General features: G+C 50.2%; 1 protein-coding gene across 2 annotated transcripts in view; it reads left to right on the top strand.

Moving 5' to 3' along the window:
* Positions 1-14,859, top strand: part of PDXDC1 (pyridoxal dependent decarboxylase domain containing 1) — a 43,811-nt gene that overhangs the window by 26,117 nt on the left and 2,835 nt on the right. For both annotated transcript variants that reach the window (XM_049768282.1, XM_049768281.1), the window contains exons 9-23: positions 298-382; positions 1,100-1,148; positions 1,302-1,403; positions 3,047-3,172; positions 4,988-5,038; positions 6,885-6,948; positions 8,207-8,295; positions 8,828-8,933; positions 9,503-9,674; positions 10,158-10,276; positions 10,867-10,988; positions 12,309-12,401; positions 12,556-12,652; positions 13,156-13,260; positions 13,898-14,154. In XM_049768282.1, coding sequence (XP_049624239.1) covers positions 298-382; positions 1,100-1,148; positions 1,302-1,403; positions 3,047-3,172; positions 4,988-5,038; positions 6,885-6,948; positions 8,207-8,295; positions 8,828-8,933; positions 9,503-9,674; positions 10,158-10,276; positions 10,867-10,988; positions 12,309-12,401; positions 12,556-12,652; positions 13,156-13,260; positions 13,898-14,154 — 1,637 coding nt within the window. The remainder of the gene's footprint in view (positions 1-297; positions 383-1,099; positions 1,149-1,301; positions 1,404-3,046; positions 3,173-4,987; positions 5,039-6,884; positions 6,949-8,206; positions 8,296-8,827; positions 8,934-9,502; positions 9,675-10,157; positions 10,277-10,866; positions 10,989-12,308; positions 12,402-12,555; positions 12,653-13,155; positions 13,261-13,897; positions 14,155-14,859) is intronic.

Genomic DNA, 14,859 nt, shown 5'->3' with positions numbered 1-14,859 from the left:
ATTGCTATAAATTGCTATAACTAGTTCCAGTCCTTGAAACTTGAATAATATTTTGGAAACACACACACACACATTCATTCTCTCTCTCTCTCTCTCTCTCTCTCTCTCTCTCTCTCTCTCTCTCTCTCTTCTTTCACTCACTCACTCACTCACTCACTCACTCACTCATTCATCTCGATAAAATGGCTATAGTACCTCCTGACAGGATGATGATGCCTGAAAGTAGCTGTGAAGTCCCAGGAAATAATTGTTCTTTCTTCTGACATTGCTTTCTTCTTTTTGTGTGTTTGATCCCAGGAACTGCAGCAGTGGGCCACACCGACAAGATTGGGCGCTTGAAGGAGCTCTGCGAGCAGTATGGCATGTGGCTGCATGTGGAGGGGTGAGTGGGGAGTCTGGGCTCTCAGAGAAGGCACATTTGGGCTCTCGCTTTGTCCTGACGTTTATCACAAGATTATGACAGAACAGCCCAGAGTGACCAAGGAAAGAGATCATGTTGCTTCCCATCAGATGAGTCAGATGAGTGAGGCCCCCTGTGTTGATTTTCTCAATATGCCTAACACTGAAGCAATCCTGGCCTTCTCTCCAAGTTCAGGCTCAGTGGTACAAGCCATTGTCTCTAACTGAACCCGGGATGGAACCGATGGAAAGTGATTCTCGGATGGTTCGCATCACTGGTCCATGTGACACTGATGGTGCGGTCTCCTCCTCCTAAAGCTCATGGTCTGACAGCCAAGCTGGGTTCGATCTTCCCAAAGCCATTAGAGGGGAGGGGGTGCTGCAGGCCGCACAGCACATAGGGAGATCAAGTTTGTGTGTTGTCCCCATGATAGAGAATGATGCCTAGAATGTAGCAGTTGCAGAAGATGTGAAATAGAGCACGCTGTATATTTAAGTAAGGAGGCATCTCCTGAAATACATTTTAATGGAAATGCGTTTTCTGGAACTTTATATGTCTGAGTTCTCTGTTGCTGCTAAAAAAGCCGGCAGAAGCTCAAAAAGATCGAAATGACATCGAAATTGCTTCGTGGAAAGTGCGCACTTAAGGAAGAAGTAAGTACAATAGAAATAATTCTCAGACTGGTGATTTTTCTTCCAGTGTGAATCTGGCAACGCTGGCCCTGGGTTACGTCTCCTCATCAGTGCTGGTACGTTGTTGATCTTACTAAATGTGTTTTACAGAAGAAATTGGCAACTGTTAAACCCTAATGGCCCATCCCGGATTTGATGAACGGAGGAGGGTGTCAGGTTGAGTGGATTGGGGGGAACTCTGTTGTAAACATTTATTCTCTTTCTGGTAGGCCGCCACCAAATGTGACAGCATGACTCTGAGTCCTGGGCCCTGGCTCGGTTTGCCCGCTGTGCCTGCTGTGACCCTTTACAAGCACGATGACCCCGCCTTGGTAAGTGCCCTCTCTGGGGAGTGTAGGGCAGTTGTCTGTCTCCAGGCCTGGAGCTAAAGGTAGAAAAGAAAATGTTGCATGTGAACCACCTAGGGTCAATCCCCAGTCCCCTGTTTTGTTCTCCAGGTTCCCCACCAGGGTGATCCCTTAGTGCAGAGCCAGGAGTAAGCCCTGAGCTATACTGGGCATGACCCAAAAACCAAAAAATGAAATGTCTTTAATGCCACTTCTGTGAGCCAAAAAAATAGCATTGTGTAAGAGTACCATGTAGTTCTTTTTTCCTTGTCTCCTCATACTTCCCCAAGTCTGTGAAGATCTTTTCTTTCTTTCTGTGTCTTTTGGGCCTCACCCAGTGGTGCTTGGCTCTGTTTCCAGCTCTGTTTTGGGGTTATACCTGGCAGTGCTTGGGGGGCATGACCATGTGGTGCTAGAAATCAAACCTGAGGCCCCTCCATGCAAAGCATGCACACTCGCCCTCTGAATTCTCTCCCTGGCTGTGAAGGCATTTTCTTGGTTTTGTTTTGGTCTTTCTGGTGATGGAACATAGAGCCTCACACATATAAATAAGCCTCTATCATTGTGCTTCATGCCAGGCTGTAAAGAACTTCTGTGACAGCCTCCTAGGACTTAACCTCGCCACTTCTTAGTCAAGTTTTGCTTACTAAAATAAGACATTGTTCTGTGTTTCAAATTAGTTCCTTAGAATTGTTACCCAGAGATGCAATTACTGCCTCATGAGTAGTTCATGGGACCAGAGCAATAGCACAGCAGGTAGGACATTTGTCTTGCATGTGATTGACCCAGAACCGACCCAGGTTTGATCCCTGGCATCCCACAGGGTCCCCAAATGTGCCAGGAACAATTTCTGAACACAGAGCCAGGATTAACCCCTAAGCGTCGCCAGGTGTGGCCCAGAAACCAAAATAAATAAATAAATAAAAGAGTAGTTCATAAAAAAAAAAAAAGAGTAGTTCATGCCTTTAATCCTTATAATCTAAAAGATTATAAAATATAAAGCTTTGGTGGTTCTTGATAGTAGTCTCTTTAGTGATAGGCACATGCAAAATGGTTGTAAGAGATTCTCACTAAAACAGACCGTGCCTTAGTCAGATGATGTTCAGGTATTTATTCAAAGACCTCAAAACAACCTTGGAAGGAGATACCTTGATACATAGATACCCATCTATGCTTATCCTGACTTTGTCACATCTTTTATTCGTTTAGGGGCCATACCTGATGATGAGACAATTCTCATACTCCTCTCAGGAATTACCCCTATCAGTGCTCAAGGGACCATATTGAGTGCTAGGGTTTGAACCTAGGTCAGCCACACGCAAGGCAAGTGCCCTACTTGTACAGTCTGTCTGGCTTCATTCATTCTCTCACCTTCCCTGTGCACTGCTGAGCCATATTCCTGACCCTACCAGCCTTAACAGCAAACCTTGGCTAACGTGGGGTCTTCGAGCTTCAGTTTCCCATTTTTCCCACTTTATTGGTGGGGTTTTGGAATGATGAAGTGAAGAGTGCAGGTCACAGACCTGGAATGGCATCTGGCACATCCTGGGATGTAGTGAATGATAATTTAGTATTTCTGCTCTGTATCTGATGGGCTTGGAGTAAAAAGCCTGTGTTGCCTCTTTCAGACTCTAGTTGCAGGTCTGACCTCAAATAAGCCTTCAGATAAACTCCGTGCCCTGCCGCTGTGGTTGGCGCTCCAGTACCTGGGCCTTGATGGGATTGTGGAGAGGATAAAGCACAGCTGCCAGCTGGTGAGTGGATACTGGAATGCATCACAGGGTGTGAAGGTGGAACAGAGGGAGAGAGGCGCCCCAAAGGCCCACCGCCAGCACCACCTTCTGGATTTCTCATGCATGGACCAGGCCACCAATTTTCCCTTGGAGTTTTATACATTTATTCTCCCAAGCCTTTGCTCCCACAGTTCATCAGGGCAGAAGGAATGCAGTGTTGGCAGGGACTGAGAAAGGCACTCACAAGGGAACAGTCAGGAGTTGAGAAAGCTGTTGAGACAGTGGGGCAGATGTACCTGGTGGTACAGGGCTTTTTGTGGCTGTTGGGGCATCTGTTAACACCCACAATCTCAGCCACCAAATTGAAAGACTCGGGATAGTTTCTATTATCCTTCATTCTGGAGTGTTCTAATTGTGAAAATATGTAGTACTTTTCCTGTAGTGTAGTATGCAGAATAATATCTCTATGCTCCTTGAGCACTATCTTAGTCTAAAGACATGTGGCCCTCCCTGTATTTTTATTCTCTTCCCCAGTTGGCAGGAAGGCTTGGGCACCTAGGGGAGAGCTTCTAAATTCCCCTTGGCTTAGGGCTCAGGAAAATATTGGCATTGACTCAATGTTCTCAGTTATTTTCTGTCATGCCCCCCAGGAAGAAAACATTTTTCGCACCCCCCACGCCACTTTAAATAGTATCTTTATTAAATAAAACTTTAACCTGCAAAACGAAAATATATAAAATAATTTGAGCTGATTTTTTTAAGCAGAGGTGATGTCTGAATAGCTACAATGAGCACGTTTTGCAATGCATAGCTTTTCGAAGTGGAGTTTGAAGAAGGACACAGCAACTCTCAGGTCCAGAGACATACACAGACATAAACATGGGGCTTAGCTTGTTATGACAGTTGTTTGCCGAGGTCAAATGCGCCCCCCTCTGTGGTTCATTGTGCCCCCCTCTGAGGGGCGCGCACTATTTGAGAACCACTGCATTAACTCACACCCCTGGATGCCTCAGGTCTGGCATCTTCCTGCAGACACACACTCCTGAGGGATGCACATCCCATACAAAGGATGTGCATCTCTGTGGAATTGCAGCTGCTCTGGGCCTGCCTGGCAAGACAGTTACCTGGAATTAGTTCATGCCCATCCTAAGCTCTTGTTCCCTGAAAACAGATTGGTGTCCTTCTCTGGCCATCCTGTTTCTGAGCAACAGTTCCTGGGAGGTCCCATGAGGGTGCTAGTATGATTAGTCTCCATATCTGTGCAGGGAGCCAGGTTTGGACATTCAGACATGCTGATGTCCCTTCTCTGGTACAGACCATTTTGTAGGCACTCAGCCTGTCCCGTTCATCTCTTCTACCCAACAACTTTGTGAGGTAGGGATGTCCATTTCAGTCTTTTGGTTGAAAGAACCAAAGCCCAGAGAAACTAAAGAACTTACCCAGGGTCACAGCTCATGAGTACCCAGTACACTGGGTCTTTCAGCAAGGTGTAACCTCAGGCCCACTCTCTGACTCACCTGTGCCTTGCCTGTGTTCCCCTGCATGTCTTCCTCTCCTCCCCTCCCCCATCAAGTCCACTCATGTTGTACACAGGTTTTGTTTGTGGGGGGAGGTGGGTTTGTTTTTTGTTGATTTTTTTTTTTTGCAGTGAATGTAGTGCTGATATCTGATGACTTCATGTGTCATTAGGAAGTTTTGCCTGAAATGCCCAGGTGGATGCAGAACTCACCTTCCCTGGAGCTTTCTTGGCCACTGCCCTGTAGAGACCCCACACCATGGCAAAGGTGCAGTGTGTCCGTCCAAGGGACTCATAGGTGCTCTCTCATGTTGTTACAGAGTCAGCGGTTGCAAGAAAATTTGAAGAAAGTGGACCACATCAAAGTCTTGGTATGGCATAGGGTTTCATCTGTTCTTGAAGTAAATGTCTGTTCTTCACTAGCTTGAAGTGGTTTCCGTCAAGTGGGGAGCATTTCCTTGGGGTTGTAGCCACAACAGGAAAGCACATGTTTGAGAAGAGAATCGTGAATATACTGACCCCCTAATTCAGGAGTTAGCATAAAGCCTAGAAATGGGCACCATGTCTCATTTGAACCCCTACATTGCTTTTGCCAATAATCTGTTTTAGAAATGGTGGCTGTTTCTTCAAGTCAGTGCTCGCTCCTGCACATGCATCTTGCTTGCTGCTTTTCTCTGTGTCTTATAGTGAGCACATCTTTCTAAGCAACTGTCAGCAATTAAAAAAAAAATCTTGCTTCACCAATAGAGAGAGAGAATTTTGAAAGGCAGTGAATGGTAAATGCCATTGACTTTATCTGCCCAAGCAATTTAGATACCTCCCTTTCTGAAATGGTTGGAAATCGTATCTCAGAGTTCTTTGGGTCACTCGCGGAAACCACCTGGCAGCAGTTTTTATCTGCAGTGGGAGGAGAGGACGAAACCCTGGTCCTTTCCGAAAGATGCTTGCAGCCCTTGGAGACTGCCCTTAGGGGCATTAGCCTGACCAGGACTGAGCATTCGCTGGGGCCTACAACCAAAGTAGGAGTGGTTCGTTCTGAATGGTTTACATTTTGATTCGCTGGTTTTAGACTTGGAGAAAATTTGTAGATGAGACGCTGACTTCAGTTGGGTCACTTGGTGTTCCTATGACTGCACAGCTCCATACAGTTCTGCAGGGTATTAAAATTAATAAAACTATTAGTTTATTAATAAACTATTAAAAATATATCTGCACCTGCAACCTGGGCTTCAGGTTGGTGGTTTTCACTTTCTTCTGTGCACACACTTGAGTAGGGGCTATTCTGCATGACCTGAGCGGACACAGAAGCGGGGAGCAGAGGGGAGAATGCAGGCCAGGAGAGGGGGAGGTTCTGCACCAAGAGGTCTTTCACTGCACACATGGGTTCTAAAGGCAGAGCTGTCTTCATTGCCCTTTCACCCAGAAGTGCTCGTGTTTCTTGGTGACTGTATGGCTGCCCATATGATCTGATCCTTGCCATTACATAGGGACAGGAGGTTTTTCTGGTTCACTTCTGCCTAGGAACTATACTTTCTTGACTTCATTTTTTTTTTTTTTTTTGGTTTGGGGACCATATCCAGAGAAGCTCAGGGGTTACTCCTATCTCTGCCCTCAGGAATCACTTCTGGTGAGGCTTTGGGGGAACATAGGATGTTAGGGACTGAACTCAGGTCAGCCTTGTACAAGGCAAACGTTGTCCCCTCTATGCTACATCTTCAGCCCTGTGTATTTATATGATACACTGACCTGGTGGTTCTTGCATTGGTCATGTAGGATGCTTTCAGTTTCTCTCTCTCTCTCTTCCTCCCTCTCTCTCCTCTCCCTCACCCCCTCTCTCTTTCTGTTTTCTGGAGCATTCTGTCAGCTCTTTGAGTTCCATCATTTGTGTTGGAGCTACAGCTCATCTACCATTTATCCCCATTCATTGCATTTTCACCTCATGATTTTTTCATGGCATGAGGCTCTTGGTTCCTTTTCTTCCTTATATTTATTCCTGCATGGCTCCTGCTCCTTTGTTTCTCTGGCGAGACATAGCCACCACTCTCCACTGCAGCTTGCTTCACTATCTCAGTTCTTGGGAGGACAGAGGTAGAGGTCTCCCTTTCTGTCGTGCCTGCTGGCTCTTGGCCCCTGTGCATGTACAGTCTTCTGTGGATAGGTGCCAGTGTGTCAACAGGGGATAGGTGCCAGTGTGTCAACAGGGCTTCTGTTTTTCAGGTGGAGGATGAGCTAACCTCTCCTGTGGTAGTGTTCAGGTTCTGCCAGGAACCGCCGGGCTCAGGTGGGTGATTTTTCAAGAGGAGTCTTCTTGTGTCTTTGTTTTATGGGCTTTAAATTTTAAACTATTTGATGTTAATTAGCCCAAACTCTTTTTATGCTTAAAGGGTTTTGGTTTGTTTGGGCCCACATCCAGTAGTATGTAGGGCTTATTCCTAGCTCTGCACGCAGGCATCATTCCTAGCAGGACTCATAGAACCATATGGAATACCGGAGATTGAACCAGTCTTGACCTCATGCAAGGCAAATGCCCTCCCTGTTGTCCTATCACTGCCCCTTTGTTAAAAGTCTTATTATTTCAGAAATACCAACTAATTTTCATGAAAACTGTAGGTCTAAATGTCTTACTTTTTTTTTTACTGGTAGTGTCCTGAAATGAAACAAGTGGATTCCATTACCACACCTAGATTATTGAGTATATTGAGGAAAAAGAGGCTCTAAAAAACAAATTTGGTGGGGCCAGAGCAAGATAGCACAGCGGTAGGACATTTGCCTTGCACGAGGCTGACACGGGATGGACCCGGATTCAATTCCTGGTATCCCATATAGTCCCTCGAGCCTACCAAGGGCAATTTCTGAGCAGAGTCAGGAGTAACCTCTGAGCGTTGCCCGGTGTGACTCAAAAACCAATTTATATCCCTAGTTTTTACTCCTTTTTTGGGGGGGTGGCTGTACCCAGAAGTGCTCAGGGAACATGTGGTGCCCATGGTCAGTCCAGAGCCCCTGTGGGCAGAGTCTGCACTCCAGCCCTTGGGCCATTGCCAGCCCCACTATTGTCTTCGTGAGTGGACTGCTTTTTCCTCTCAGTGGATTCCACTGTATTTGTCCTTTTATTCTGGGCTTATTTTATTCAAAGTATGGAGGTCCTCAGATTTATCCTGGCTAACAAAATTCCCTTTCTTATTTTATGGTGGGAATGTGAAGGTTTGAGTCACACCCATTACTGTTCAGGGCCTACTCCTGGCTCTGTGCTCAGGGCTTGCTCCTGGCAGTGGTCGAGACCATGTGGTGCCAGGGATCGAATTGTGTCAGCCACATGCCAGGTGAACATTCTACCCTCTGCCCTCTGCAGCCCCTTCAGTTCCCTTCAAAGTTGAATCCTACATCTGTACCACATTTTATGTGACCTGTTCATTGCCAGCTGACCTGTTCTCTGTCCATTAATCTCCGGTTGAGATTGGCCCTGTGTGGGGTGTGTTATAGCCAGGGGGTACAGGCTGTGTCCTGAGAGATTAACGTTCCTTTCTGTGTTTCCTGGTCAGACACAGCACTGAAGACCAGCCCAGCGCCCAGCACGGTGCCTTCTGCTGTGGGCCGGGAGAGGCCCTGTTGTGACGCCCTGAACCGCTGGGTAGGAGCAGCCAGTGTGGGGCGGGAGGTGGGGGGGTGGGTGGAGACACCAGGGGGAAGCCAGGGCCTTGCAGGTATGAGGGCCTAGTTTGGAATCTCAGCTCTGCCCTGTGTGACCTCCACCTAGTAGCAGTTGTGAGTTGACAAGAAATATATATAGGAAGTGTCACTCTAAATGAAGCTGGGAATTGTAGTAGATGATGATTCTAGGGGCCCGGAGAGATAGCACAGCGGCGTTTGCCTTGCAATCAGCCGATCCAGGACCAAAGGTGGTTGGTTCGAATCCCGGTGTCCCATATGATCCCCCGTGCCTGCCAGGAGCTATTTCTGAGCAGACAGCCAGGAGTAACCCCTGAGCACTGCCCGGTGTGGCCCAAAAACCAAAAAAAAAAAAAAAAAAAAAAAAGATGATGATTCTAGAAGATCATGACACTAGCCCCCAGGCCACAGAGAATCCACAGCCTGTGCGAGTCAGGTGACAGGGTGGTTGTGAACAGGATGTAGGTTCTGGGGTTCACTCTGCTTCTCTGCAGCTAGGTGAGGAGCTGAAGCAGCAGGTACCAACGAGCGGCCTCACCATCATGGACCTGGAGGTGGAGGGCGTGTGTATGCGCTTCAGCCCCCTGGTCACGGCTGCAGGTGAGGCGTGCGTGCGTGCGTGCGTGCGTGCGTGTGTGCGTGCGTGTGTGTGTGTGTGTGTGTGTGTGTGTCCCCTAGACTGCTAGGCCTTGTGGAGTTCTCTCCTCTTCCCTCCCCTCCTTTCCTCTTTCACAGTACCCCTTCCCCTCTGGAGTGACTTTAGGTGTCTGAGTCTGTGTACCCCTTTTCAGTTCTGTTGTTCTGTCCCATGATCGAGATCCCCTGCTTGTTCTCGATGCACCACTTGTGGTGCCTCCGGCGCCCCCTGCTGGTACCCGCAGATTCTGACTCCCTTGGAATGGAGCCCCCCTCCCCCAACCTGTACATTTTTTGAAGTTTTGTCACAGGTTTCCAGAGCCTCACCCTGGCCCTCTGGTGTTCCTAAAGCCCCTGGTGATCACACAGCAGAGGCCCTTCATGTCGGTGAGCTAGTTCCCGGCTGGATCCCTGGCACCACCAAAAATTATAAAAAATAAAGGTGGCAAAGGGCCACAGAGAGTCACCTGATTTCAGGGTTCATCGCCGGGTCCCAGCTCTTCCCCACAGCTGCCCTGATGTGACATCTTCAGTTCTAGGAACCCAGGCGGACGATGTGGACCGGCTCGTGGGCTGCATAGAGCACAGGCTGCCGCTGCTCACCTGTACCCTGCGGCTGCGGGCCGAGTTTCGGCAGGAGGTGATGGCCACGCCAGGCCTGTGCTATGTCGATGACCCCAACTGGCCTGGCATCGGCGTGGTCAGGTGTGTCATCGAGACACTGCCCACCTCCCTACACCCCCTCTCTCTTTCTCTCTCTCCCTCCCTGTTTCCCTCCCTCCATCCCTCCTTGGTGGACATTCTAGCTACCCTCCATGGTCCATAACTCATATTTTCTGTGCTGACTCATGAAGTTTAGCCTGTGGTGCTAGCTGGCATGACAGAGTCTGTGGTCATGCCACATGGATATAGGAAAAAGAAGCTGGTTCCCCAGGGTCCCGTACTGCCCCTGCCCCTGCCACCATCCACTATGACGCCAAGTTCCCTTGTTCTCTCTGAAGATCGGGCCTCTCCAACCTGTCCAGACCTGGAGCCTTTAAATCATCTCTTCCATATCCCGATGCTGAGCCTGTGGCCTATCTCTCCTTCCCAGCCACCCATAGCTCCCTGCCCCCCACTGCCTCTTGGTCCTGGGGCTGCAGACCCTTGAGCCTTGAGGCTGACTTGCAGTTCTGGCCGGTGTCACAGGTACGAGCATGCTGGAGATGACAAGAACAGTTTGCAGCTTGACCCAGAGGGCGAGAAAATCCATGCTGGACTCCTGAAAAAGCTCAATGAACTAGAATCTGACCTTGCATTTAAAATGGGTAAGCCGGAGCTGTGGCACAAGCGGTAGGGCATTTGTTTGCCTTGCACACACTAACCTAGGACGGACCTCGGTTCAATCTCCCATCATCCCATATGGCCCCCAAGCCAGGAGCAATTTCTGAGCGTATAGCCAGGAGTAACCTCTGAGTGTCACCAGGTGTAGCCCAAAAACCAAAAAAGGGGGGGACAGGGGATAAGTGAAAGCTGGAAAGAAAATCCAGTGGGTTGAGCTGAGTTCCTCATAACATCCCCCCAGCACCACCAGAGTGATCCTTGAATATCACTGGTGTAGCCCAAGAAACTTTTTTTAAGGGTAAGTCAGCTATGAATCTTAGAAGGATGCTTTATAACAGGAAGTAGGTTCAGACTTTCTTTTGGGGGATGTAAGAGAAAAAAATATTCCCCTGTGTGTGAGACACTTGGGCTCAGTCCAGGGTCTACCACCACTGGACTTGTACTCCAGTCCCTGAGTCATCTTCCCAAATTTGGGTCTACCCTTCAGGAGGAGGCCTGGGTTCTTGGGGTGACTCCTGCAGCCTCCCTGGAGACCCGTGCTGAGGGCTGGGGTCGTTCCCATGTCTCCTCACAGGTCCTGAGTACAAGAGCAGAAAAAGCTGCATCTACGTTGGCATGGCTAGCGACGATGTGGACATTGTGGAGCTTGTGGAGACCATCGCGGCCACCGCCCGAGAGATTGAGGAGAACTCCAAGGTCTGTGGGGCTCAGCGGCCTTCCTCTGTCTTTGCTTAGGCAGCTGGCTTGGGTTACAAAGGGGAAACTGCCCTCAGAAATGACTGTTGGAGGGCCAGAGCTATAGCAAGCAGTAAAGGTGTTTGTCTAGCACACGGCCACCACAGGACAGACATTGATTCAAATCCCAGCATCCCATCTGGTCCCCGGAGCCTGCCAGGAGTAACCCCTGAGCACCGCTGGATATGACCCCAAAACAAACAAAAGAAATGGCTGTTGGGAGCATGATGGATAGAACAGTGGGGAGGGCACCAGTTTTTACACAACTGATCCAGGCTCGATACCCGGAATCCCATATGGTCCTCCAGCACCACCAGGAGTTCTTGAGCATCACTGGGTGTGGCCCAAAAACACACACACACAAAAGAAAATAAATGACTGCTGGCTTATTTTTGTCCCCCAAAATTCTTCAGGACTTTCTGTTTCTTTTTTTTTTTTTTTTTTTTTTTTTTTTGGTTTTTGGTTTTTGGGCCACACCCAACGGTGCTCAGGGGTTACTCCTGGCTGTCTGCTCAGAAATTGCTCCTGGCAGGCACGGGGGACCATATGGGACACCGGGATTCGAACCAACCACCTTTGGTCCTGGATCGGCTGCTTGCAAGGCAAACGCCGCTGTGCTATCTCTCCGGGCCCAGGACTTTCTGTTTCATTTTGTTTGTTTGTTTGTTCTTGGGTCACACCCCTGGCAGTACTCAGGGGTTACTCCTGGCTCTATACTCAGAAATCGCTCCTGGCAGACTCGGGGTCCATATGGGATGCCATGCTATCTCTCCGGCCCCATTCAGTGCTTTCTCTGAGTTGAGTTTTTTGCCCAGACTGGGCATAGCACAGTCCCCGCTGCCAGTGACCTGTGGGTAAAGAAGGGCCAGAAAAGGCTGTGGAGAAAGTTGCCCCTCCACGCTACTGGGGTGGGCCCAGTAGGGTACGCTACATGCCCCTGCTCTTAGCCTCGTGGATGAACAAGTAGCCATAAAGCTCATTCACTAATCAGACCCAGTTGCTAATAAAGTCACTGGGTGGGAGCTGTGGGGTGGAAAGGAGAGGATGTCAGACTCTGACCCTGAATCAGTTTCTACAGACCATGGGACATTTCTCCAGTTTCCCTGTCTCTGTCAGTGCCGCGTCTACCCAGGGCAGCTTCAGCAGTCTCTTCTTTTCCGTTTTGTTTTCTTTTCACACTATTCTTGAAGGGCTGAAACTTCACTAGTGACACTTTGAGAATCTTCCCTGGTGTCTGTCCAGCTCCTGAGCCCTGGGAGACCTTGTCCTGTATTCCCACAGCTCCTGGAGAACATGACCGAGGTCGTCCGCAAAGGGATCCAGGAGGCGCAGGTACAGCTGCAGAAGGCAAATGAGGAGCGACTCCTAGAGGAGGTGAGGCAGCAGCATGAGCATCTGGGCAGTGTGGGGTCCTGGGCAGTTCGGACAACCCAGACAGACACTGGACAAACCGAGCCGTGTGGGGTCCCAGGCATTGTGGGCCAGATGGGCAGGCCTGGGCCCAACTGCAGCCCTGGTGTTTCTGCAGGGCGTGTTACGGCAAATCCCCGTGGTTGGCTCCGTGCTGAACTGGTTTTCTCCTGTGCAAGCCTCACAGAAGGGAAGAACCTTTAACCTCACAGCAGGTAAGAGGGGCGCTCGCCCCCGAGGCCCTACACTCCCTTTCAGGGGACCCAGCTCGGGATTTGTCACAGCTGTCTCCTGCCTTCTGCTCCTTCCACTGAGCTCACTGCAAGGCCCTGCAAGGCCTGGCCTGAGGCCAGTGAAAATGTAGCCGGAGATGGAAGGCTTCATCTTAACCACTGATTCCACCTCAGGGTTCTGAGCTGCTGAGATTTGGGCCTGAGGATGTCCAGCTCCCAGGCTCATTCTTTCCTCTTATACTGGGATGGGGGCTCCCCCACCTGGGCCTGGGCCCCCAGATCCCCTTCCCAGAACTTCTAGTGAGAAGTCCGCCTGGCAGCCTATGGCAGAGGCTCCAGGTAAGCAGAGCTGTGAGGACACCATAGGCTGCACACCTCAACTGTGCCCCGGGGATAGCGGCTGGGATATGGGCACAGTGCAGGGGTTCAGCGGGAACCATGCTGTAGGAGAGCAAGCCCAAAACCCGCTCACCCTTTTCCTGCAGGCTCCCTGGAGTCCACGGAGCACACCTACATCTCTAAAGTCCAAGGCCCTGGAGTGACCCCACCAACAACACCCTCGGGAACACGCATGAAGCTGAAGCTTCCAGGTAGCCCTGAGGGAGATGCTGCTCCCTGCCCTCCCCACCCTCTCTCTCTGAATCTCCTTTCTCCTCTCCCTCCTCGCCTGTTCAGCAGCTTCAGTAGCCAAAAAGGTGGTTTGGGTCTCAAGTGATGGCATCATGTTCACTCTGGCATTTCCTCTCCTGGGCTCCTCAGATGGGCACCCCAAAAGTTCCTGCTTTGTGTGCTCAGGACCCCATGTTCAACCCTTAGCTCTGCCTGGCTCGCACAACACCTCTAGTGTCACCCACTGTGGCCCCCAGTACCACAGCAACAAGAGAGCAAGTATCCTGGTTGACAGAATCTGAGCATGGCCCCAGGCCCCTTGAGTCTTGGAGACTCAAGAAAAAAAGAGATGCAAGGAGACATAGAAATACAAGAAGGGCCGGAGAGATAACACACTGGTAGGGCATTTTCCTTGCATACAGCGGACTCAGGACAGATGGGAGTTCAAATCCCATATGGCATCCCATATGGTCCCCCATGCCTACCTGGAACGATTTCTTTCCATCCCTCTAGTGCCCCCTACTCATTGCTGCTGAGCCAGTCGCCGCAGATCTGACTGTGGACAGCGCAGAGTGCCCTCCGAAGAACTCTCATGCCTTTCTCCCTCTTTCTCTCTAGGGCACAAGCCCTTCAGAAAATCCCTAAGAGGCCCAGACACTATGAGTGAGACCAGCTCCCTCAGCCATGTCGAAGACTTGGAAAAAGAGCAGCTGCCCTCCGGGTCTGGGTCAGAACAAGATACCCCGGATGCCACTGGCCCCGAGCAGCCCCTGGGGGCCGGGGAACATCCAATGGGGGCCAGCCCCCCTCAGGAAGCAGAGCAGACCAAGATCCTCCAGGACAGGAGCCAGCTCTCCGCAGAGGACCCCCCACAGGTAGAAGAGCCAGAGAGCTTAAGATAAAATCCAGGGTTTGGTTGAGACTGCTGAAAAACGGCGTTCAGGGAAGATGCAGTGACTGAGTGTGGAGCGTGCCACGCGCTGACCCAAGAGAAATCCCAGGACCTGTGCGCACACCAGGCTTCCTGGGGGGGCGGCTCACTTGTCTGCCCTGTGGGTGTCTAGTCACCTCGGTTGATGTTTCCCACCTGTATGGAAGTGGGTCGCCACCTCACCCCCACTCCCCGCCCAAGTTCCCATGAACTCGTTTAATCTCCAGCGCCTGCCACTGAGACATTTGCTCTTTCTAAGCCTAAGCATAAGGAGTCACTAGTTTGCACATAAGACGGGGAACCAGCTCCCCATAGTCCCCTCAGAGATGGGCCTGATCAGGTTGCAGTAAGACAACCAGAAGGTGTTTGGCTTGGAGGAGGACAGGGCTCAGAGGGACTGACAGTGTCCCGGACCCTCCCTCTCCCACCCGCTGCCGCTGCTCTCCCTGGAGAAGAAAGTAAGGACCGTGTCCGCCGCGCGCCGTCTCCCCCTCTATATATTTGTAAGCAAAGCAAAGAACTCGCCTAGTAGGACAAACTGTACAGACACTTCTTGACCACACACAGATGTGTACATACTTGTGTGTGTGTGTATATGTGTGTATGTCTATTTTTAAACACTGGTAAAGCTTTTAAACCGGCGCACCAG

The sequence above is a fragment of the Suncus etruscus genome, chromosome 2, assembly GCF_024139225.1.
Source record: "Suncus etruscus isolate mSunEtr1 chromosome 2, mSunEtr1.pri.cur, whole genome shotgun sequence".
NCBI lineage: Eukaryota > Metazoa > Chordata > Mammalia > Eulipotyphla > Soricidae > Suncus > Suncus etruscus.
The sequence above is the reverse complement of the archived record's forward strand: the minus strand, read 5'-3'. Positions and strand labels throughout refer to the sequence as shown.